At 45.6% G+C, this 23,303-nt stretch overlaps 1 protein-coding gene across 4 annotated transcripts; it reads left to right on the plus strand.

Moving 5' to 3' along the window:
- The first annotated feature begins 834 nt into the window (after positions 1–834).
- LOC103350070 (myomegalin) lies at positions 835–22,585 on the plus strand. 4 transcript variants are annotated; one of them, XM_008264518.4, is made up of 8 exons: positions 835–988; positions 4,711–4,927; positions 12,464–12,699; positions 13,803–13,854; positions 14,477–14,628; positions 19,496–19,729; positions 20,980–21,111; positions 22,354–22,585. In XM_008264518.4, exons 2-8 carry the CDS (start codon positions 4,806–4,808, stop codon positions 22,443–22,445), a joined length of 1,020 nt encoding a protein of 339 aa, XP_008262740.2. In that variant the 5' UTR covers positions 835–988; positions 4,711–4,805; the 3' UTR covers positions 22,446–22,585. The 4 variants fall into 4 exon arrangements, with proteins under 4 accessions (XP_008262740.2, XP_008262742.2, XP_051714692.2 ...); XM_008264517.4 differs by having other exon boundaries at positions 839–1,127; XM_008264520.3 differs by lacking the exon at positions 4,711–4,927 and having other exon boundaries at positions 837–988.
- The last annotated feature ends 718 nt before the right edge of the window (positions 22,586–23,303 follow it).

The following is a 23,303-nucleotide window of genomic DNA, read 5'->3' on the forward strand; positions in this document are numbered from 1 at the left end:
TGGAGCTTAATTCTCCCGCCTTTTTAAGGGATTGCTCGGAAAGCACCGGCGCCCGTGTCCCTGCTCCGACAGTAGAGCCCTCCGAGGCCCGCAGGGTCCACGAGTGCCGGAGCAAGTGGCCTCCTCCAGCCGCACACAGCACTGACCTGGAGCTGCTGCGGCGCGGAGCGGCGGGCGTCGGGGCGCTGGGAGACGGCGGTGGCGGCGGGGAGGCGCCCAGGGAAAGGAGGGACCGGGCACGCATACCCCGCCACGCTGCCACGCTGCCACGCCGCCACCCTAAAGCACAGCGTACGCTGCAGAATCCGGAGGGCTTCCACCGACCTCAAGCGCTAAACTGAATTCGGGATCTTCTTACAACCTGCTGCACTTCCCGCTCTAGTAGACGCAACTCCCTCCTTCTACACGAGGACTCTAAAGAAAGTTCGTGGGAATGAAAAAAAAAAAAAAAAAAAAAAAAAAACTTAAAATCTATGCGGAGCTTTTTCATAGTATGTGTTTTCCGTGAGCTTTTTGGAGACCAGGTGTATGCGCAGACCAAAAACTCGACCCCGCTCCTGCACAACCCACATCCCTTCAGTTAGGAAATCGTGTTTCCTCCTTGGTTAGTTGCAGACTTCGAGGGACACAATCCCTCCCTATTTGGGTCTCTGCATTTTGGCGAGCGATTCTGCTGCTAGAGGTGTGAGATGGGTTGAACTCAGATCCACAGCTCGCTCAGTTCTTGGCATCTGGGCCCCGTGGTCGCGGCATCAGGGCTGGGGCGCGCGCTGCACTTGGCTGTGGCTCTGCAGGTGCGCGGGCCGCAGGCAGGGATTTGTGGGTCCCCCGCGCCCTCAGGAACGTCCGGGGCCAGTGGGAGCGCAGGGGACGCCCGGGCAGGGAGCGACCGGTAAGGGACGGGCAACCGCCCTCCGGCGCCGCGGCCACGAGGACCCAGAAACCTCCCTGAAGCGAGAGGGAGGAGTGGACCTAGATCCAAAGCAAGGTGCGCGGAAATCCTTCGCGATTCCCGGATCTGAAGGCGTCGGAAGATGAAGTCGTCCTCGGATCCCGGGGCCCGGCGTCGCCGCTGACCCAGTCTTGGCGTTGGAGGCGGAGTGGGCAGACCCCGGGCCTGGCTCCGCGTGAGTAGGTGGAGGCAGGTCCCGCTCCCGCGGGCTGAGCGGCGCTTGACCTTGTGGGGCTGGAGCTCCCCCCGCCCCCGTCCCGTGCTTTCTAGAAATCCCAAGGGGGCAACTGGTAACTTTTTTTAAAACTGCCCTTATTTGATTCAAGAATCCTTTAAAATCTTTTAGTCAGTCAGTTAGATGTTCACATGGTAGAATAAAGTTGATTAAAGTGCTTCTTGAGCCCTATTCTCCTTGCCAGTCCTAGGCTGACTAGAAAATTGGGTACAAAGCAGAGGTTTCCATCACTCTTGGTTTAAGGCATTCTTAGTATATCAGTAATTTTTTTCACGGTGCTCCTGGGCCAAAAGTGATACCTGGAAGTTCCATTTATTAACCAGTTAATTCCAAAAAACTTAATATTTATGTCTTACCAGCTTTAATAGTAGCTTTTTGAAAGAATAATGCAATTAAGTTGAAAGAAAAACATCTCATCTCACTCTTCAATCGCCCCAATTACTTACTAATGGGGTGGATGCATCAGTGATATGCTACCTGACTTCCCAAGCTGCTGTCCTCAATTCTTGTTCCACTCAGATTTTCATGGAGTGCCTGCTTTTTTACCCAGAAACACCAGAAGTAGCTTTTCAGAGATATTATATCGTTGAAAGACACGTAGCATGACCTAGTATTGCTGAATTTTTCACTATGCTAATCACATTTCAACAACCTGACCAACAAAAAAACCAATTCCAAATGACTACAAAAAATTTTCAAGATGAGGAAGAAACATTGGGAACACTCATTCATTTCCACTGGGAGGATGAATAAGTTGGTTCAACAAATTAAGAAAAAGATTTTTAAATATCTACTAAAAGTGGCTATAGAAATAAATATAGAAATAGAGGTATATGTATATGTGTATGTGTATATATATACATATACATATACTATGACCCAATAATTTAATTTGAGTTAAATACTTTGAGAGCCATGCTGTCCAACATGATAGTCACTAACCACATATGGATCTTTAGCCCTTGAAATCTAGCTAGTGACACATGTGGAAATGACAATATTTTGGATATATCAAATTATATAAAGTATATTAATAAACTTATTTTACTTCTTTATACTTTCTCAATGTGGTTAACCAGAACATTTTAAAGTAGATATGGGACTACTGTTATATTGCTATTAGAGAGTACTATCATGGAAAAATGTATGCAAACATCCACCAAAAACATGCTCTTAATAGCTTTATTCAAAATGGCTAAATGGATGGAACTAGAGGACATCGTATTGAGTGAGATAAGTAAGATCAGGAAAGTTAATACCATGCAGACTCCCTTTTATGTGAAAGCTAAAACAACAACACAGAACAATGATTACTAGAGGCTGGGGAGGGTAGTTGGGAATAGAGAGAGTTTGGGTAATGGATACCAAGTAAAACTTAACTGATGGACTAAGTTCCTGCAGTTACACAGCATAGTGGGGTAGTTATAGTTCACAATGAACCATTAAATATTGTATGAGCAAGCAGAGGAGGGAAGCACCAGGACTCCAATCATAAAGTAATGTCATGGAAGGCGAGATGTTGATGACTCTGTCTTGATCAGTGCACCTTGTATACATGCAATGAGCTATCACTGGGGTCTATAAATATGTACATTTATTTTTAATAAAAAAGTATGATTTTAATCTGTAAACAAATATCCCAACAGTAGCAGAAAAAGATGTTGTGATACATTTAGATGATGGAATATATACAACAGTAAAGGACTACATTAGAAAATGGATGAATCTCACAGAGTTTTGAGTGAAAGCAATGAGATTGTGTCCCTCCCCCCCCCACACAAAGCACTAGAGAATCAACTCTAACTTTCCAGTTTTATGAAAGCAAAGAACAGGCAAACTAGCCTGTGCTGATAAGTTTAAATAATAGAGAAGCTACCCAGGTAGCATACTGCTGTGCGAAGATGCACAAGGAAACTTTCTGGGGTTTGGCAATGTTGTACGTTTTGGTCTGGATTGTGGTTATTCAGGGGGGTTTATATCCAAAAAGTCATTTAACTGTACACTTCATGGACTTTATATTTGGTGGAATTGAATAAGAGTATTTAAAAAGCTATTTGTTAAAAAGCTACTTGATTAGCTCAATTTTGGAGAATTGATATTGAAACTTCTCCTGGTTAGGCCTACACTAGGATGCAAAATAAATCACCTTAGAAAGTGAGAAGAAGAAAAGCAATTAATCCTGGTAAGTAGAAGACAAGGAACAATAAAATCAGAAAAGAAATCAATGAAATTGAAAACAGGAAAGCGACAGAGAAAATCAGCTAAACCAAAAAGTGATTCTTTGCCAAGATTAATAAAATTGACAACCCTCTGAAAAATCATTAAAAAGCAGATTGAGGCACCTATAAACTTCAGGCTACAGGCCATGGGGACCTTATTCAGCCGTGCACACATCTGAGAGGGTTTGACCCCATGCAATGTTTTTTCCTTCCCAGCATACACTGAGCCCTGCCAGGCCCCACACTCTACCTGCTGTTAGCTATGTGCTGGGAGCTACAGTTTTCACTGAGGCAGAACATTCCTGTCCTATCAGCAGCCCTCTGTCCCTCAGCCCAGGGAGCAGCCCAGGGAGATTTTTGTCCTTGTCCCTTTCCCCCTTCCCGACTGAGTGCTGCTTTTCAGGCATCCCTGTTATGCAACCGCTTACCAGAGCGAGTGCTGGCCTCGTGCACCAGTCTAAATTCTTGGCAAACCCCACTTGCAGTCTTTGCCTTTAGGTGCTTTCCACAACCTGCAAGACCTTGAAGCCCAGATTCAAGAGGGCTTGAACAGTGTGCTTTCCCAGGGTGCAGCTCTAAATGAACCTAAATAAATCCTCTGTGTCTTAGTTAATTTGTGGTTGAGTTTCTCTATGGGTCAACTCCTCTAAATAGTGTAGCCAGTAAAGAGAGAAAGAGCTAGAGAAGGCAAACATTACTAATAAGAAGAAATGAAAGAATAATAATCACTTTGTATCATATGGACATTAAAAGAGGAAGGAATCTTATGAAAAACACTGCCTGCAAGATTGATAACTGAGATAAGGTAGAATAGTTTCTTGAAGGGCACAACCTAGCACAACTTACATACAGAGACAGGTAATCTACTATATGGCACCCTAAGTGTTTCCCAAGGCACTATTCATGTCCTAGTGACTTGGGATTTGAGCTTTGTCACTTCAAACTTTGTTTCTGCCTTCATGACACTCAGTACTTGTGGGTAATAAAAATGCTTCCTGATTTCTGTAGCAACATACCTTGGGAACCTTATCTAAACTACAAGAAGTGAAAACACTCATCCTGTAGCCCAATTTAAACCCCACTTGTTTTGGTTCATTTACTTCTGAGTTTTTTGGGGTGTGTGTGTGTGATCAAAAGTACATCCTCTTCCCACTTGCTAGTGGGTTGCCAGGGTCCCCGTGCTGAGAAAGCACACAAGGCGGCAGCTGCAGGCATCACTCTTCACATCCCTGGGGATTCTGCTCCTATGGGATCTCCTGTAGTAATCCAGCTCATTAATTCTAAGTGTCTTTCAATTCCTTCAGGTAGCTTTGGAGAAAATCTGGCCACTGTGCAAACCTAGACAAGCTTCTTCTCCATCCCACCTTCCAAAGAGGCCATAAGAGTTCTTCATGAGAAAATGTCCCAAGTGAAGGCTGGAATGCACCAGCCTTCAGGGAAGAAGGGGCCTGCTGAAAAGAGAGCTGGTGAACAAACAGCCCGGCCTGAGGAAGCAGGATGCTCCTCTATGTCCCACAGCGGGTAAGAGATGGTGCTTAGGGACCCGCAATGTCACAGCCAAGGCGCACTGGCATGCTGGCTCTCAGCAGCTGCATCCGGGTTCTATGCCTTCATTGTAGGGCTTCCTCTGAAGATTTTCTAGAAATTCTCAAGAGAGAAGTCTACACAATTTATTACTAGCCCCTTGATGTCATTCAGAGCAGTTTGGATTTAAAATGTTTTTATTTGGTTTTATTCTCACTAACAATGTGTGTATTCAATGTATATATGATCTTCATGGGTACTCGAGCTAGGAATCTTCTGTCATGTGATTGGCACCTCTTTTCTGGATGGAGAGGAACATACAGGAATCACCTTTTACTTCTGTTGTTTCTCTTGTGAATGCTGCCTGCCAAGATAGATTTATATAGAAGCTTCCCACCCCTATTTCCACTCCATCATCTATGGAAAATCATGACCCTGGTTTCTGGAATGGCAATTTTGATTAGCTCAATTTTTAAAACACACAGAGTGGCCAAATAGTGGCCTGTTGGCTCGATTTGTCAGTTGTGGGGAGCAACCCGGACTGGACTGAGTTACTGGAATTAAGACTTATTCTATGCATCTGCTCTCCCACAATATGGCGCTGGGAGAGAAGAAAACAGCTTCTACACAGCTGCCTCCAGTTCAGCCAATAAACAGCAGGACCTGCTCCTGATTGGAGGAGAGCAGCGTACTCAGCGTGTGGGCAGCCGAGTTGGGATTGGCGGAGGAGGACTATAAAGGAGGAGAGAGACGGCATGCACCAGGAACATCTAAGGGGAACATCTAAGGGGAACACCTGTGCAGCCCCCGAGAGAGCCGGCCGGCGGTGTGCCACTCCCCTGCGGAAGTGGGGAGTGTGGCAGGGGGAACCGCCCTTCCACGGAGGTGGAGGGACGGCAGCCAACCCGGGAAGAACCAGCAGCAAACCCGGGGAGGGCCGAGCAGACAGAAAGAACAGCGCAGGGTCCTGTGTCGTTCCTCCACGAAGAGAGGGAGCGACATAATGGTGCCGTGACTCGGATATGAAGCCTAGGCAGGGTTTAGTGTCGTTCCTCCACGAAGAGGGGGAGCGACATAATGGTGCCGTGACTCGGATATGAAGCCTAGGCAGGGCTTAGTGTCGTTCCTCCATGAAGAGGGGGAGCAACAGTCAGTCTGTTTTCAGTGGCTGTTTTCTTAGAGCTTTTTGGAGGCATTCCGATTATATGCGGTTAATCTATTATGTGTTTGCCTGTGAGCACCATTTACTAAAATATTAAATAATCACTAACTTTACTGAAATACTGAATCATGCTAACTTGCCTAAGGTCTGGGCACAGCTTTGGAAGTGATTCAGATTCTGCTTCCTGCTCCATTGAGTCACTTCCCAATACTCATATGTACCAGCCAAATTTCACTGATCTGAAGAACAATGTGAGAGTTAAAATAAACATAGACTCAGCTAATCTCATTTCCTCATTTCAGAGCCAGGTCACTCAGGCCTAAAGAAATAGTCACTTGATTAAAATTGCACCATAGCTCTTGGCAAAAAGTAAGAGAATCCTGGACTTTTAATTCACAAGGCCTATATACTTTACCCACTTTGTTGAATGTATTTTAAAAATTTATACTCTTGCAATCATCCTTTTTAAAATAGACCCTTTTTTACAGAATCATTTTAAAGATTTATCTTTTTTATTTGAAAGTCAGAGTTACAGAGAGGGAGAGACAGAGAGGTCTTCTACCCTTGGTTCATTCCCCAAACAGCTGCAACGGCTGGAACTGGACCAGGCCAAAGCCAGGAGCTACTTCCCATGTGGGTGCAGGGCCAAAGCACCTGGGTCATCTTCTGCTGCTTTTCCAGGCACATTAGCAGGGAGCTGGATTGGAAGTGAAACAGCTGGGACTCGAACTGGCACCCACACAGGATGGCTGTACTGAAAGCAGTGACTTTACTTGCTACACCACAACACCAACCCCAAGAAATTTTAAGTATACAGAAAAATTGAGCAAACTGCAGTGAGTTCTCATACACCCTTTGCCCCCATACAAACACAGCCTCCCCCACCATCAGCATTCTGTACCAGATTGGTAGACTTGTTAAAACTGATGAACCTACACTGACACATCCTTGTTACCCTAAATCCATGGTTTCCAGTCGGGCTCCTGTTTGGTGGTATACCTTCTATGGTTTTTTTTTTTTTTTTTTAAGATTTATTTATTTGAATGCCAGAATTACACACAGAGAGAAGGATAGGCAGAGAGAGAGGTCCTCCATCTGCTGGTTCACTCCCCAGTTGGCCGCAACGGTCAGTGCTGCGCCAGTCTGAGCCAAAAGTTTCCTCTGGGTCTCCCACACAGGTGCAAGGGCCCAAGGACTTGGGCCATCTTCCACTGCTCTCCCAGGCCACAGCAGAGAGGCAGATCGGAAGTGGAGCAGCTGAGACTCGAACTGCTGGCCACAGGTGATGCCGGCACTGCAGGTGGCAGCTTTACCTGCTACACCACAGCACCGGCCCCTTTCTATGGGTTTTGATGAAAGTACAATGACACATATCTAACATAACATAATAATCCACATAGAATAATTTTTCACTGCCCTAGAAATCCTCTATGCTCCACTTTCTCTCCCCCAACCCTCAGCAACCAGTAAGCCTTTTCCAGAACACTATATAGTCAGCATCATATACAGTGTCCCCCTTTTCAGATAGTGGGTTTTTTTTTTTTTTTTTTTTGGACAGGCAGAGTGGACAGTGAGAGAGAGAGACAGAGAGAAAGGTCTTCCTTTACCATTGGTTCACCCTCCAATGGCCGCTGCGGCCGACACGCTGCGGCTGGCACACTGTGCTGATCCGAAGCCAGGAGCCAGGCGCTTCTCCTGGAAGAGGGGCAACCGGGACAGAATCCGGTGCCCCGACAGGGACTAGAACCTGGGGTGCCGGTGCCGCAGGCGGAGGATTAGCCTACTGAGCCGTGGCGCCGGCCTTCAGATAGTCTTTCACTTAGTAATATACATTTAAGGCTCCTCCTTGTTAAGGCTCATAGTGCATTTCTTTTCATTGCCCAACAATATGAGTATTGCATTGTCTGGAAGAACCACAATCTATCCATTGATGTTTCAAATATTTGCAATCCACTTTAAACATCATGTACAGGCTTTTGTGTAGACAAAAGTTTTTGACTTGTTTGGGTTATTACTGAGGGGCATGATTTGTGGATCATATGTTAAGAGCATGTTTAGTTTCAGAAGAAACTGCCAAAGTGCTTCTAAAGGGGCTGTACCATTTTTCATTCCTACCAGCCATGAAAGAGAGTTCCTGTTGCTCCAATTCCTTATAAGCACCTGATTTTTTTTTTAACTTTTATTTAATGAATATAAATTTCCAAAGTACAGCTTATGGATTACAATGGCTTTTTCCACCCCCCATAACTTCCCTCTCACCCACAACCCTTCCCTCTCCCGTTCCCTCTCCCCTTCCATTCACATCAAGATTCATTTTCAATTCTCTTTATATACAGAAGATCAATTTAGTATAAATTAAGTAAAGATTTCAACAGTTTGCACCCACACAGAAACACAAAGTGAAAGATACTGTTTGAGTACTAGTTATAGCATTAAATCACAATGTACAGCACATTAAGGACAGAGATCCTACATGAGGAGTAAGTACACAGTGACTCCTGTTGTTGACTTAACAACTTGACACTCTTGCTTATGGTGTCAGAAATCTCCCTAGGCTCTTGTCATGAGTTGCCAAGGCTATGGAAGCCTTTTGAGTTCACTGACTCTGATCATATTTAGACAAGGTCATAATCAAAGTGGAAGTTCTCTCCTCCCTTCAAAGAAAGGAACCTCCTTCTTTGATGACCTGTTCTTTCCACTGGGATCTCACTCACAGAGATCTTTCATTTATGTCATTTTTTTTTTCCAGAGTGTCTTGGCTTTCCATACCTGAAATACTCTCATGCGCTCTTCCCCCAGATCCTAATGCCTTAAGGGCTGATTCTGAGGCCAGAGCAGCACCTGATGTTATCAGTGTTCTTGGTTACACTGTTCTAATAGGTGTGTAGTGATACACATTATTGTTGACAAATGATGTGAGCTCTTTTCTTGTGCCTTTTTTTTTTTTTTAACCATTGAATAGCTTCTTCTGGTGAAATGTCTGTTCAGATCCATTTTTTAAATTGGGTTGTTCAGTTTTCTTATTGTTGAGTTTTAAGAGTTCTTTGTATAATTTTGGATAACATTTATCAGATATGCCTTTTGCATACCTGATGTCTCCTGTGATTTATCCTCCTGTTTTCCTATCTTTTGCAGAGCAAAATTTTTAATCCCCCCTCTTTTTCCCATGGATCATGCCCTTAATATTATTTCTAAGAAGTCATTACTGAACCCAAGGTCACCTAAATTTTCCGCTATGTTATCTTTTAGGAGTTTTTATAGTTTTGTGTTTTATATTTTGTAAAAAATATAATGTCAATGTCTACATTCATTTTTCCTTATGCATGTGTAAATCTAGTTGTTCTAGCATTATTTGTTCAGATTAACCTTTCTCCATTGTATTGTCTTTGCTCCTTTGCCAAAGATCAATCCATTGTATTTTTGAGTTGGTTTCTGGGCCCTCTATTCTGTTCCATTGACTTGTCTATTCTTGTCTGTTCACCAGTACCACACTGTCTTGATTACTGTAGCTTTGTAGTGAGTCTTGATGTCCAGTAATGTCAGACCCCTGTTCTTCTTCTTTTTTTTTTTTTTTTCCAGACAGAGTTAGACAGTGAGAGAGAGAGGGACGTCTTCCTTCCTTTAGTTCACCCCTCCAAATGGCCGCTACGGCTGGCGCGCTGCGCCGATCAGAAGCCAGGAGCCAGGTGCTTCTCCTGGTCTCCCCGCAGTTGCAGGGCCCAAGCATCTGGGCCATCCTCCACTGCCTTCCCGGGCCACAGCAGAGAGCTGGACTGGAAGAGGAGCAACCGGGACAGAATCCGGCGCTCCAACCAGGACTAGAACCCAGGGTGCAGGCGCCACAGGCAGAGGAGTAGCCAAGTAAGCCGCGGCGCCGGCCCATGTTCTCTTTCCACATGTGTTAGCCATTCTGTGTCTTTTTCCTCTCTATATAAACCTTTGAGTCAATTTATTGATATCCACGAAATAATTGCTGAGATTTTGATTGGAATTCCATTGAATCTTTTATTTTAAGATTTTTATTTATTTGAGAGGTAGAGTTACAGACAGAGGGAGGGAGAGACAGAGAGAAAGGTCCTCCATCTGCTGGTTCACTCCCCAGATGGCCGCAACTGCTGGAGCTGGGCCGATCCAACGCCAGGAGCCAGGGGATGCTTTTGGGTCTCCCATGTGGGTACAGAAGCCCAAGTACTTGGGTCAACATCTACTGCTTTCTCAGATCATAGCAGAGAGCTGGATTGGAAGAGGAACATCTAGGACTAGAACTGGCACCCAAATGTGATGCTGATGCCCATAAGGGATGCCTAACCTACTATGCCACAGCGCCAGCCCCCTCCCTTGAAACTTTAGATCAACTTGGGTGGAACTGACATCTAAACAATATTTAATCTCCCTGTCCATAAACATGGAACTTCTGTTAATGTATAGTTTCTTTGATTTCAAGGGTTTTTATAGCTTTCCTTATATAAATCTTATCATATTTTGCTAGATTTCTGCCTAAGTATGGCATTTTTGAAGGTAACAATGTGAATGGTATAGCATCCACTTGTTCATTGTTGATACGTAAGAAAATGATTAACTTTTATACAGTAATCTTGTATTCTGCAACTTTGCTATATCATTTATTAGTTATAGTCATTTTATGGCCAAATTTTTCAGGTTTTTTTTTTTTTTTTTTTTTTTTTAATTTTTGACAGGCAGAGTGGACAGTGAGAGAGAGAGACAGAGAGAGAAAGGTCTTCCTTTGCCGTTGGTTCACCCTCCAATGGCCGCCGCTGCAGCCGGCGCACCGCGCTGATCCGATGGCAGGAGCCAGGATCCAGGTGCTTTTCCTGGTCTCCCATGGGGTGCAGGGCCCAAGCACCTGGGCCATCCTCCACTGCACTCCCTGGCCATAGCAGAGAGCTGGCCTGGAAGAGGGGCAACCGGGACAGAATCCGGAGCCCCAGCCGGGACTAGAACCCGGTGTGCCGGCGCCGCAAGGTGGAGGATTAGCCTATTGAGCCACGGCGCCAGCTAAATTTTTCAGGTTTTCTACACAGCTAATCATGACATCTGTGAATGAAGATGATTTTATTTCTCCTCTCTTAATCTGTGTAACTCATTTCCCTTTCTTGTCTTATTGAAGTAGCTAGGACTCGCAATATGATGTTGAAAAGGAGTGGTGAGAGGAAATATCCTTGTCTTGTTCATGATCTTAGGGAGAAAGGTTCTAGTTTCTTGTAATTAAGTATGATGGTGGTGGTAAGGCTGTTGTAGATATTTTTAAATCAAGTTGAGGAAGTTCCCCTCTATTCTTAGTTTGTTGAGCTTTTTTTTTTTTTTTTAAATCATGGATGGGTGTTGGATTGTGTCAAATCCTTTCTCTGCATCTATTGATATAATTATGTGATTTTCCTTCTTTAGCCTGTTAATGGGACAGATTACATTAGTTCATTTTCAAATGATGAACCAGCCTTGAATACCTGGAATAAATCTCAATTGATGATGGCATGTAATTCTTTTTACACATTATTTGATTTGATTGATAATATTTCATGGAGGAATTTTTTGAAAGGACAATGAAAGAAAGAGAGAGAGAATCTTTCACCTGCTGGTTCTCTTCTTAAGTAACTGCAGTGGTTGAGGCTGGACCAGGCCAAAATCAGGAGCCTGAAACCGTTTCTGGGTCCCCCTAAAATCACAGCCCTACAAATGCCTGCTACAGACACTGAACTGCTTTGCTTCTCTCAGGAACAGGATGAACTAATACTCTCCCCTGTTCTTCTCTATAACAAATAGTAGTTGTGTTGTACAGGACGTCATGGGATTCTAAGTCAGTTCACGTTGTTTTAAACTCTTTTGAACCCCTCTGGGCAGAGCACTGTCCTAGCTAGTTACACTAGAGGGTATAGAAGTGATCATATACAGTGATTAAACTTAAGGAGCTTGGAGCTGTCTTGCCAACTGAGTCTTGGTTACCTACCGAAAAGAGAAAGATTGGTCCATCCTAGTGACAGAAAGATTCTGCTGCATGAACAAATGGCCTTTTCTCTAACGTGATTAGTTTTCATTTCAAGCTTCCAGTGAAGTCTGGCTTTGTTTCAAATGGATTATAGGCTCAAGAGAGGGACTAGGGGGCAGATTGTACAGCAGGTAGGGAAGAAAACGTGGTTCCCTTTCCAACAGTATGGGGTAGGGGGAAATGACAACCTTAGAAGGATATTTTTACTTTTCTTCTTCATTCCCTTTATCACATTCAGGTCACTAGAAATGCACTAAAATGTCTGGTGGGGCTTCCTTTGGTGATTTCCTTAAGTGCCTCCTGTCGCAGTATCATAAGCTACGAGTCACCCTGTTCCACCTGAGGTGCTGCTTCTTTTCTGCCTTAGGAAATTTCATACCTTGGCCCAGAATCAGATGCAAGAATTGAGCCACCTACAGCAGAAGGTGAGGATTGGGAGAGTGGTCTCTTCCCTTCTCCTCCAGCATGTCAAGAACACAGTCAAAACCTTTGAGGAGCTGCTCAGCAGCAAGAGCATCGACCGCAGCACGGAGCTGTACTTCCAGGAGCAGCTGAGCAAGGGGAGACGGATGGCAGAGAGCATCGCCGAGAAATTCAGCACGGGTATGTGGACCAGAGTTGAGGAAGGTTTTCAGGCCCTCCTGAGGTCCTGGGCTCACACAAGCTCACAAGCATCCACAAAGTTCATCCTGGTGTCTTGCTTAGTAATCACCCCCTTAGGCTCAGGACAGGTTGGTGAGGAGCCCAATGAGAAACAGGATTAAGGACGCCATGTTGACTGCCAGCACCTCCCTCCCTTGTTGAATGTCTGTTAGGTCAGGGGGCATCTCTGGCTGTGGTGGTATTTATCTGAAACTGCTTGGCAGAAGGAAGTAACAGAAGCAGCTGGTTGTTGTGAATGGTCCTGAACTAAGAATCTGAAGACCCTAGATGTAGCCTGCATGTGCTCACTACTAACTCTGAACAGGTTAATACTTTGTTTAATTTCTGTTCCATCATCAAAAAAAATTAGGTCAAACCATACCAGCCCTTGAAAGTTGCATAACTGTTCTAAGAATAAAGTAACATTAATTAGTGCATTTCAAAAAATGATAAAGAATCAGGCTGATTTTGGCATGATTTAGGTACTGCATGGACTAGTTGCAGCTGGTGGCACCATTTGTTATTGCAGAAGTTTTTTACATAGACTCTTTCCTTAGAACACCCAAGGGCACATGGTAACAGGGGCTTGAGGCCATTTTGCTGGCTCCTGATGGCAGGTGCACAGGCAGAACAAGAATGTCTGTTATCTCAGAGGAAGGAGGAGGTTTTGCGTGAAAACTGTGGTGGGACACACAGCCACCAGCCTGGGTCGACAGCCCTGTGGCAGGACTTGGAGGCTCTTGCTGAGTGGTCCTGAGGCTGGCTGGATAAGAATCACATCACCTATGGTGTGGTGGAGGGTGGCCAGGGTGCAGTTTTAGTTTTCTGCTCTTACTCAGCAGAGCAAGTGGAGATGACAATCTTCCTAGTGCCTTCAGGGAAGCCTGCCAGGCAAGCTCTCTAAAGACTCAACCCAAGATCTCCTGGGAAAACACAGAGCATCCTGGACTGGAGCATCAAGTAGCTGTGTTTCTGGTCCCAGAAAGAACTCAGTGTTCATTTGTAGTCTTGGAAATGAGATCCACTTAAGTTCTGACTGGCACCTTTTAAAATTTGGTTTCCAGATGACTGCACAAATACCAAGACTCAAACAAGACAGGCATCTCTGACCCTCAGGTAACCACATTTCAGGGACTCACATTTCCTTTTCTTTTAAAAAAATTATTCTTTTAGCTCTCATTCTCATATTCACCAGTTAAGCTGCTCTAACGTAGCTATCTGGGTCTCAGGATTGTCTAGACTCACCCAGGGGATCGCCTCTGGTTTCTCTTTGCTGTTTCAGCCTGGTTTCTTCAAGGGTGATCCAGTGTGTGCTGGCAGAGGCTGAACCCTTGCATGCAAGGGCTTCCTCTGTACGAGCATCTCTGTACTCAGAGAAGGGGGTCTGAAAAGTGTAAGACACCCATGAGCTATCAATGGGCCCCTGCAAACTCTATTTAATGGATTATGTTCACAGAGTTGAACTCTTACGCTCCTGAGTGTCTTGTGAAGGAAGTGTGTTATTTAAAGAACCCAGTGGATCTTTCATCTTCCTCAGGATGTCTGTGGCCAATGCACTGGGAATCCATTGCTCTCACCCTACCCCACTCCCCACCCCCATTCTCTTATCCCTGGACATAAATTGTCTGGCCTTTTCTCAGAAGGAATTGTCTCCTTGGCTTCTCCTACAAGCTCCAAGGTCAGTATGGCAGTAATGTTCAAACAACTTTTTTTTTTCCTGTCTTGCTTATTCCACCAGTATCTTAAGGGAGATCCAAAGGAAGCACGAAGTGCTGGAAGTCCTGGAGACCCAGCAGGATGCCAGGTCCCAGAATCAGCCCCAGATCCACACCAGTAGTCCCACTCCACCACCTGATGAGCAAAGAGCGCGTTCCTCAGTGACTGGAGCCAGTGAGTACCTACAAGGCTGCCAGTTTGTGAGTGTTCAATCTTGTATAGGGCAAAAGGCGGCAATTTTGCAGACAGGTGCTGTAGCTCCACCATGCTATACCTGGTGGAGCAGGATCTGGAACTCTAATAAGCATGGGTCCCCAGTTCGTCAGCTGCTTTTCTCCTTTCCTAGTCTCACATATCATCACCATATACATGGTGTTGTCAGGGGCAAGATGGCACAAATTTGGAAGGGGAGGCATGGGGCAAATGCTCCCACATTACTGTAACACCATCACGACATTGTTGAGACCAGGGACATGAATTTGACTGACATCGAACCTCTGATGCTGGAATTCTTAAGGCAAATGCCACAGTTCCTATTTTCTGTTCATCCCTCAATATTCTTTATTCCTTGTGGATTTACAGATGCCATCTATAATCTTAGTAATTCTGCTGTGATATCCTGTCACTCATCTGTAACTGGGACATGTCATGAGGTTTAAGCTAAATCTGTCACCAACCCCACAAATATATGCCCTGCCCCAGAATTCCTCCACTAGAGCCTTCCGGGTGCCCTTGGTGGGGATGCGAGGGCAGTAAGCTTTAATTCAAACCTTCATTTTTCTCCTGCTACGTTTTCTGTTAAATTTCTCTCCTGAGAAAAGTATTTGAGAATGTGAGTTAAATCCTGGTGTGGATTATATGAAGAAGCCATCCTTAATTCCTGGCCATATTTGATTTTTTTTCCCTAAATTGACCATTTTAGGCAACAAATAAGCTATCATGGGTTTATACCTAGAACTACTCCTGCTTTTCATTTCACCTTGAGGAACAAAGCAGTTAAATATTTCCTCCAGCATTAATGTAGCCAAGGAAAGATAGGAAACTCACATCTAATGAGTACCTGTTACACTCACATAATTCCCTAATATAGATATATATAGTATATATATTATATATATAAGGAAATATATATTATATATATTAGGGAATATATATAGCATATATATTGCTTCTCAAATATTGGCACATGAATATTTGAATGCTTAGATATTAAATATTTAAATGTGGCCAACACTTACAGTGGTGGAGTCACAGCAAAGTTGAGGAACATGGTAAAGACAGCTCAGCTTGGTGTGAAATTCACTTCAAGGTCAGCTAAAGCCTAGGCTTTGTCCACAACACTCTGCAGCCTGGGCAGTCAGGACTAAATAGGGAATGTGCTCACCTCATCTTGGCATCTCTTTTGCTAGGCTTCTGTGCCAGAATATTCGCCATTCCAATCTTCCTAGCCCCATGCCCAGCACAAAGATCTGGCCTCTGCAAATGAGACCAGACTCTATATATTGCACTCCTGTCTCAGAACTGATAAACAGAAGGCCTGCCCTTAATGTGCATTTGACCACTGCCAAGGGACGCATACGAGTTTTTTTGTTTGTTTGTTTTTTTTTTTTTTTTTTTTTTTTTTTTTTTTTTACAGGCAGAGTGGACAGTGAGAGAGAGAGACAGAGAGAAAGGTCTTCCTTTGCCGTTGATTCACCCTCCAATGGCCGCCGCGGCTGGCGCGCTGCAGCCGGCGCATCGCGCTGATCCGAAGCCAGGAGCCAGATGCTTCTCCTGGTCTCCCCGCGGGTGCAGGGCCCAAGCACTTGGGCCATCCTCCACTGCACTCCCTGGCCACAGCAGAGAGCTGGCCTGGAAGAGGGGCAACCGGGACAGAATCCGGCGCCCCGATCGGGACTAGAACCCAGTGTGCCGGTGCCACAAGGCGGAGGATTAGCCTAGTGAGCCACGGCGCCGGCCCCCATACGAGTTTTTGTGCATCTTTGAACTCAGCTGCCCAGAGGGCCTTGGTTGAACCTCAGTGCTGCCCTGAAAGCTGTTGGAAAGACAAGTCCACCTTTCTCTTACCTGCATCCCCGTCACCACTTGCAGTGATCCCTGGAGTGATGCTCCCAGGAAGGTTTGGGCTTATTTCCCACCACCTTGCCCCTTCTTGGAGGAGGCTCAAGTCCTTTTCTTTCCCACCTGAGCCCCTGACCTGTCAGAGGGTTTAGTTGCATTTGTCACCTTTTCTTTGCTTTTTGAGCCTAATTCTTATGACAGTCATCAAACAGTGCTGCAGACAAGGCAGCCATCCAGTGAGGCTAGATTCCCTCACAAGTGGCCAGTCTCAGTTGCTTTCCCTGTACAGTGTGGGGAGTTCCCTGTGTTGTGTGGCCAGGGTAGATGGGACATGACAATGCTCTGACCATTGTTTCTGATGGGATTGGAACCTCCTGTGGCCTTAGTTGAAAGTAAGCTGATTTTCTGGAGTGGGATAAAGTAAAGGAGGTTTGAGGGGGACTGGTAATGGTATTTTGATTGAGTTCCTACTTTAAGTTAGGCATTTGCTGAAGACCTAACATATTTTCCCTTACTTTTAATTTCACAAAGATGCCAATTAGCATTTGGCATTTTGTATTTTGGGAGAAGAAGAGACCTACTGGATTCTGACTTCAATATCCTAAAGGAACTTGGCTCTGTTGGGAAACAGGGACCTCACTTTGACTTGTCCGTCTATTTGGTGGTGTGGCTCTGGATAATAACCTGGAAAGAGAGAAGATTTTTTTTAAGTTTTTATTTATTTATTTGAAAGGTAGAGTTATAAAGAGAGACTTCCATTCTCTAATTCATTCCCCAAATGGCCACAACAGCCAGGGCTGGGCCAGGCCAAGGTCAGGAGCCTGGACCTCCATCCAGGTCTCCTACACGGGTGGTAGGGGCACAAGGACTTGGGCCATCTTCTGCTGCTTTCCCAGGTGCATTAGCAGAGAGCTGGATGGGAAGCAGAGCGGCTGCGACTAGAACCAACACTCATATGAGATGCTGCCAACACAGCAGCAGCTTAACCCATTGGGCCACACAGTGGCTCCAAGACAAAAGATTTTTAAACTTTTCTCTGAATTATGGCTCTGCTACTCCAACTGGATTGCTCTCTCAAAGGAAGATGGTCATCAAGGCCCAAAGAACATGACCATGTTCTCAAGAGTTAAGATGCTATATATTTTTTGTGATTCTACAATTCTCCATACATGAGTCCCCCAGTCATTCTTCAGATGAGAGCCAGACAAAGTGAGCTATAATTCAGAATTATTTTTGCAGAATCCTGCAGCATCAGGATGGGATCCAGACTCACTCACCTTACACAGAATCTCCCTTAGCTTCAGTCAGGGCCCAGAATCAGCAGAGGCAGGAGGAGTGGGAGCCACCAGGAGTGGAGGCAACATAGTCCATTGGCCAGAAGCTATTTTTCCTTCCTCTTCCATCAATCCCAAGATAGACCAATGCCCTGGAGGATTAGCTGGTGTGCTACTGGGTGAGTAGTCACCTGTTCACAGACCAGCAAAATGCTTCCTCCTCTCACCCTTTGATCCCTTTGATTGGCAGTGAGTCCTACTTATTGGAGGAGACATTTCTGAAGTTCCTCCTTGGGCTCATTCCAGCCTTGGGAATCATGGAGGAAGCTGGGAGACGGCCCCTGCACTTGCCGTAGATGTGCACTGTGACCTTCAGCTATTATGTCTCACCATTCTGATTTGCTGACATAGACTAGGGAATGCCCAGAGCTTTGGAGTGAAATGTATAGTTGTTCAGAATGAAATCTCCACCTAACTCGACATTCAGCAGCAAGCTTTGAATCTCTGACATCTGCCCTAGACTTCATTCCCTGGACTACTTTACTCATTTTCTAAGGCTTCCACAACAAAGTACCACAAACTGAGTATCTTGAAACAACAGAATTTGGAGCCAGCACTGTGGTGTAGTTGGTTAAGCCGCTGCCTGCAACACTGGCTTCCCATATGAGTGCCGGTTAGAGTCCTGGCTGCTCCACTTCTGATCCAGCTCCCTGCTAATGGCCTGGGAAAGCAGCAGAGGATGGCCCAAGTGCTTGGGCCCCTGCACTATGTGGGAGACTCTTGGCTCTTGGCTTTAGATGGGCCAAACCAGCCCTGGTGGCCATTAGGGAGTGAACCTGCAGATGGAAGACCTCTCTCTCTCTCTCTCTCTCTCTGTAAGTTTGCCTCTCAAATAAATGAATAAATCTTTAAGAAAAAAACTCAGAACTTTATTCTCCTGATTCTACAGACATAAGTCTGCAGTGAAGGCATCAGCTGGACCATGCTCCCTCTGAAGGCTCTCGGGAAGGATCCTTCCTTGCCTCTTTCTAGCTTCCGGACATTCCTGGGAGTTCTTTGGCTTGTAGACCGATCACTCCAACCTCTGCCTCCGTTGTCACATAGTCTTCCTTATGTGTCTTGTTATCTCTGCCTCCCTCCTCTTGGTAATGGCATTAGTCATACTGGATTTAAGACAGTCCCCTTGAAACTGATGACATCTGCAAAGACAGACTCTACCTATATACAAGGTTACATCCTAAGGTCTCCGGTGGAACGAGTTTCTGAAGTACCCTATTCACTCAGCCCACTGTAGTCACCTTTAAAACATTTCATGGGGCCCAGCGCTGTGGCACAGTGGGTTAAAGCCCTGACCTGCAGTGCCAGCATCCCATATGGGTGCTGGTTCTAGTCCCAGCTTGCTCCACTTCTGATCAAGCTCTCTGCCATGTCCTGGGAAAGCAGTAGAAGATGGCCCAAGTCCTTGGGCCCCTGAACCTACATGGCTGACCCAGAAGAAGCTCCTGGCTTTGAATCATCTCAGCTCTGGCTGTTATAGCCCTCTGGGGAGTGAACCAGCAGATGGGAGAACTCTCTCTCTCTCTCTCTCTCTCTGGCTCTACCTCTCTCTGTAACTCTGCTTTCAAACAAATAAAATAAATCTTAAAAAAAAAAAAACATTTCATGTATACCTTCTCTATTTCTCACTCCCATTCTTGTCTGGACAGATGTCAGCCTGGCGATTCCTGCTGATTCAGCTGTGTTGCTTAGCAACAATTCAGGAGGCAGATCTGCCCAGCCCTCCTATCTTCAGAGTAGCACCACGCAGCCGAGTGGCACACCAGGACCTGGGCACCATGGCTGCAGCAGTCCAGGCGAAGAGATGAGGCCTCAGAAAATGAATGCATCCGGGGACTTATCCTCCTTTTCCTCTTTGTATCGGCCCAACTCCAAACCCTCTGGTAAAGCACAAAAGAATAGTTGGTTAAATGGAGCCTATTGATAGGAACCACACAATCTTTTTCCAAGGATTTTTTTAGTCCCTTGTTAGAACCTAGCTTACAGAAAAGAGTGAGTGATATCCTATGGGTCTGCCAGAGAATGGGACTCTGGCTTAGTGCTCGTTCTTTGTAAGAACCTTCTATCCCACCATCCAAGGACTCACTCAGAAGAAAGGAAGCCTGGGCATTCTGAGGTACTCTGCAGGGGGCACAGTTACCTCACTTTCACACTATCTTCCCCCTGTGCTACAACCTTCGTAGGTCTAGCACAGGCTGCTCAAGAGTGCCAAGCTCAGACATCCACAGGGAATGCTTTCCTTAGGTCAAAAACAATAGGATAGGAAACAATTTCTACAGTCACCCACCCTTACACACACACACACACATACACACACACACTGTGCTTGCACCTATGAGCCAGTCCTGCCCCCTTAAATGCTAGATTTGGAGTCAGATGTTCTGTCACCTGGTGGCTACAAATGTAGCTATGTAGACATGGCTGGAAGCAGGCGCTAGGTAATGTAACAGTAGACATTTGAAATTCTCAGAGAAAAGTCTGACCCAAGGTAAAGTGTGTTGGCCTACTTCTCCCCTTTGTGCACCTTTTCTGTTCCTTGGAGATTGTTCCCTTCTCGCCTGCTCCACCTTCATACCTGATGCTTCCCCAGGATCTTCCAGGTTCCTCTCTGCCAAAATTGGTTAAAGGGGGAACATTCATTAACACTCATTATTCACAACCTGATTTGATTTCATGTGAATTTACCTTGGCCGTTTCTCTGTGTATGGTTGTTGAGCCAAGTATCACCAGGAAGGAGAGGCTTGAAGGAGAGCGAGAGGCCTTTGGATTGTTATCAGTCACCTGTCCCAGGAGGTAGACACGTTTCCTCCTGCCAGGCCAGTCCCCCTGGAGGCCTCTGGCAGTTTCCTCAGCTGTGCCTTCCAGACCACTGCCCTTTTCCCTTAGATACACGTGGCCTTGGTCTGGAAGGAAGCCCTGTGCAGTTTCTCTACAGGGGGCCCTCTTGCGACTGAAAGCCTGGGAGCACTTTGAGCAAAGTTTCCTGGTGCTCCCTGGCTGTTCAGATGAGAAGAAGTTGATAGAGGGCCAGGGGTGGGCAGAGATCCTGCAGAGAAGAGACACTGCAGGTGGGCTCTGCAGCTGCCCGTGACTGAGCAGGCTTCCCCACCCACGTCTTGGTGATTTGCAACAGGGTCCGACCTGCTGGAAAAGAATCTTATTGAGATCCACACCCTGCGCCAGCGCCTGGAGGAATCTGTCTGCATCAATGACCGGCTGAGGGAGAGGCTGGGACACGTGCTGAGCAGCACTGAGCAAGGGAAGAGTAAGCAAAGCTGAACATTTCTTTTTCTGTCCCCATCTAGAGATCTTCAGAGAGCACATGGACCCATGGGGCAGAGTTTCAGTTTTTAACTACATTGAACTGCATTATTCCACTTGCTCCTTAGTACAGCCCAGATAGGGAAGGTACTATTTCCTCACTTTATAAATGAAGAAGCTGAGTGGCTTTGCCCCAAACAGGGCTAGGTCTTGTTCTCAGGGCTATCTGACATGATGCACATTCTTGTAACTCCTTCCAACACCCGGTGCTGTTCCTGGGCTGTGGTGGTTGGCAAGTGGTAGAACCACGGTTTCAGGGGGGCCTGTCATGCCACTCCCACATGCCCTGGATACCACCTGCCACTTCCCTTATGGGACCAGCACTATTCTCATGCTTCTACCCAGTATGCTCTCACCTGGAGAGCAATTCTTCCACACCCCTTTTGCATTGACCAGTGCATCACATGAGAACATCACAACAGCAGCCAATTAAAGAAAAGACTCTGATCCACAACTGCCGCTGCTGCGTGTGAGAATGTGCCCACCAGGACACACCCTGCAAAACCCTAACCTCAGCAATCTCAGGCAGTGGTCCTGGGGCGTGAGGCCACAAGTTTTCTGCTTGTTTAGGACTGAGACTTTGACAGGTACAAGAAAGTATATCTTTGAAAGCATCTGTCACTCAACTGTGCTACTTATCTGAATTATCTTTAGTCCCTGTGGCATCATCTACCTCTGTCTTCCACAGGTAGGACCTAGAGTCCATTCTCCAGCCTACTTCCGTCCAAGGCAGCAGATTGGAGCTTTCAGGCTTACAAAGGGCAAAATCTAAGCTGAGGCCACTTCCATGTTCCCTCCTAGAAGCAGCCATGCCCATTGCAGATGCAAAGGGAAGAAGCAGAGAGTGTAAAACTGCCCAGACCCATCTGGCTCGAATCTATGATAGTTATGCTCAGTCTGTCTAGAAGGCTGCTTATTGTAAGATCACACCACACATTTCCAGTCGTGGCTTCAGTAGTAACAGTTCTGGGAAAGCCACGTCTGTCTAACTGTCGGTTACAGATAAGCAGGGAGTCACAGGCTGTCAACTGGGTAGCAGTTTGGGGTCCACCTCTCCCTGCCTTTCCCACTTCCAGTTGAATGTGACTCAGGAGGAGAAGGAATGGCAGTTTTGGTTGGGAGCAAAAGTGAAGAAGATCCCCTTAGTCCCTCAGATTTAATTTCAGCTCTGTCTTTCCTCCCTTAGGTACTGCACAGTCAGCCCTGACCGTCTCACGTGCGCCCCCTCGTTCCTGTACACAGAGTCACTCCTCTGGCTCTGGTCAAGACAGCCTGTGACATGATGCCTGAAGGGTCTAGAAGAATCTTCTCCAGAACTTTTCCAGCCACATCTAACAGCATTCTTGAGTGTAGAGTTGGAGGCATCAGATATTACCTTTAAATGAATGGGTCAAATTAATAAATTATTATTGTTTTCATCTCTTTACTGATTGCTAATAAAGAATAAAATTTGTGTTGGAAGGAATGACCTGATATTCATGGAACCATAAAGTATTTGCTGCTCTTTGGATACTTTGACTCATAACAACACTGGTGCAACTCATCCATGTTGCTGAAAGTATCATTCAATAGTTCCTTCTCATTGCTGCATACTGTTCCATTGTGTGAACACTCCACATGCTATCCACACTTCTGTTTATATCCCTGCACTTTCCCTATCCACCTGTCATCAGTTACCCCTCATTCTCTCTGCACTACCGTGTTCATTCTTCCACTGTCACTCCTCTCTCCTTTCCCATCACTACCTCAACTTTTCAAGATGGCAAAATGTAACTCATGTGAGTCTTGAGGGCACAAAATGTAAAACTAGTTATGATTTAGTTTTGGAGAAAAAGAATTCTATGACCCAATTTTTTAATAAAACATTTTAATAAAAGGCACAGGCATACAGGAAGGTAAAACAGTAATTACTGAGACAACCATGGCCTTGAGAGAGAGTGATTTGCTGTCAGAAGGCAAAGGCTCATCTTTGTGCCATGCTGGGGAAGACAGGGAGGAGGGCCAAGGACAGGGTGGGATTAGGGAATTCAAGGATAGTGGTTCTCAATTTTGGTTGCACCTTACACTCATCTGAGAAGCTTTAAAAACGGATGCCAAAATTTACCTTTAGAAATTCAGACTTACTTAATCTAGGAT

The sequence above is a fragment of the Oryctolagus cuniculus genome, chromosome 7 (assembly GCF_964237555.1).
Source record: "Oryctolagus cuniculus chromosome 7, mOryCun1.1, whole genome shotgun sequence".
In the NCBI taxonomy this organism is placed as follows: Eukaryota; Metazoa; Chordata; class Mammalia; order Lagomorpha; family Leporidae; genus Oryctolagus; species Oryctolagus cuniculus.

Coding starts and splice junctions, on each gene's coding strand:
- LOC103350070 (XM_008264518.4), top strand. CDS start 4,806: ATGTCCCAAGTGAAGGCTGGAATGCACCAGCCTTCAGGGAAGAAGGGG. Junction 14,629..19,495: donor TTCCTCAGTGACTGGAGCCA/GTGAGTACCTAC, acceptor TTGTCTGGACAG/ATGTCAGCCTGGCGATTCCT. Junction 21,112..22,353: donor CAGCACTGAGCAAGGGAAGA/GTAAGCAAAGCT, acceptor TTCCTCCCTTAG/GTACTGCACAGTCAGCCCTG.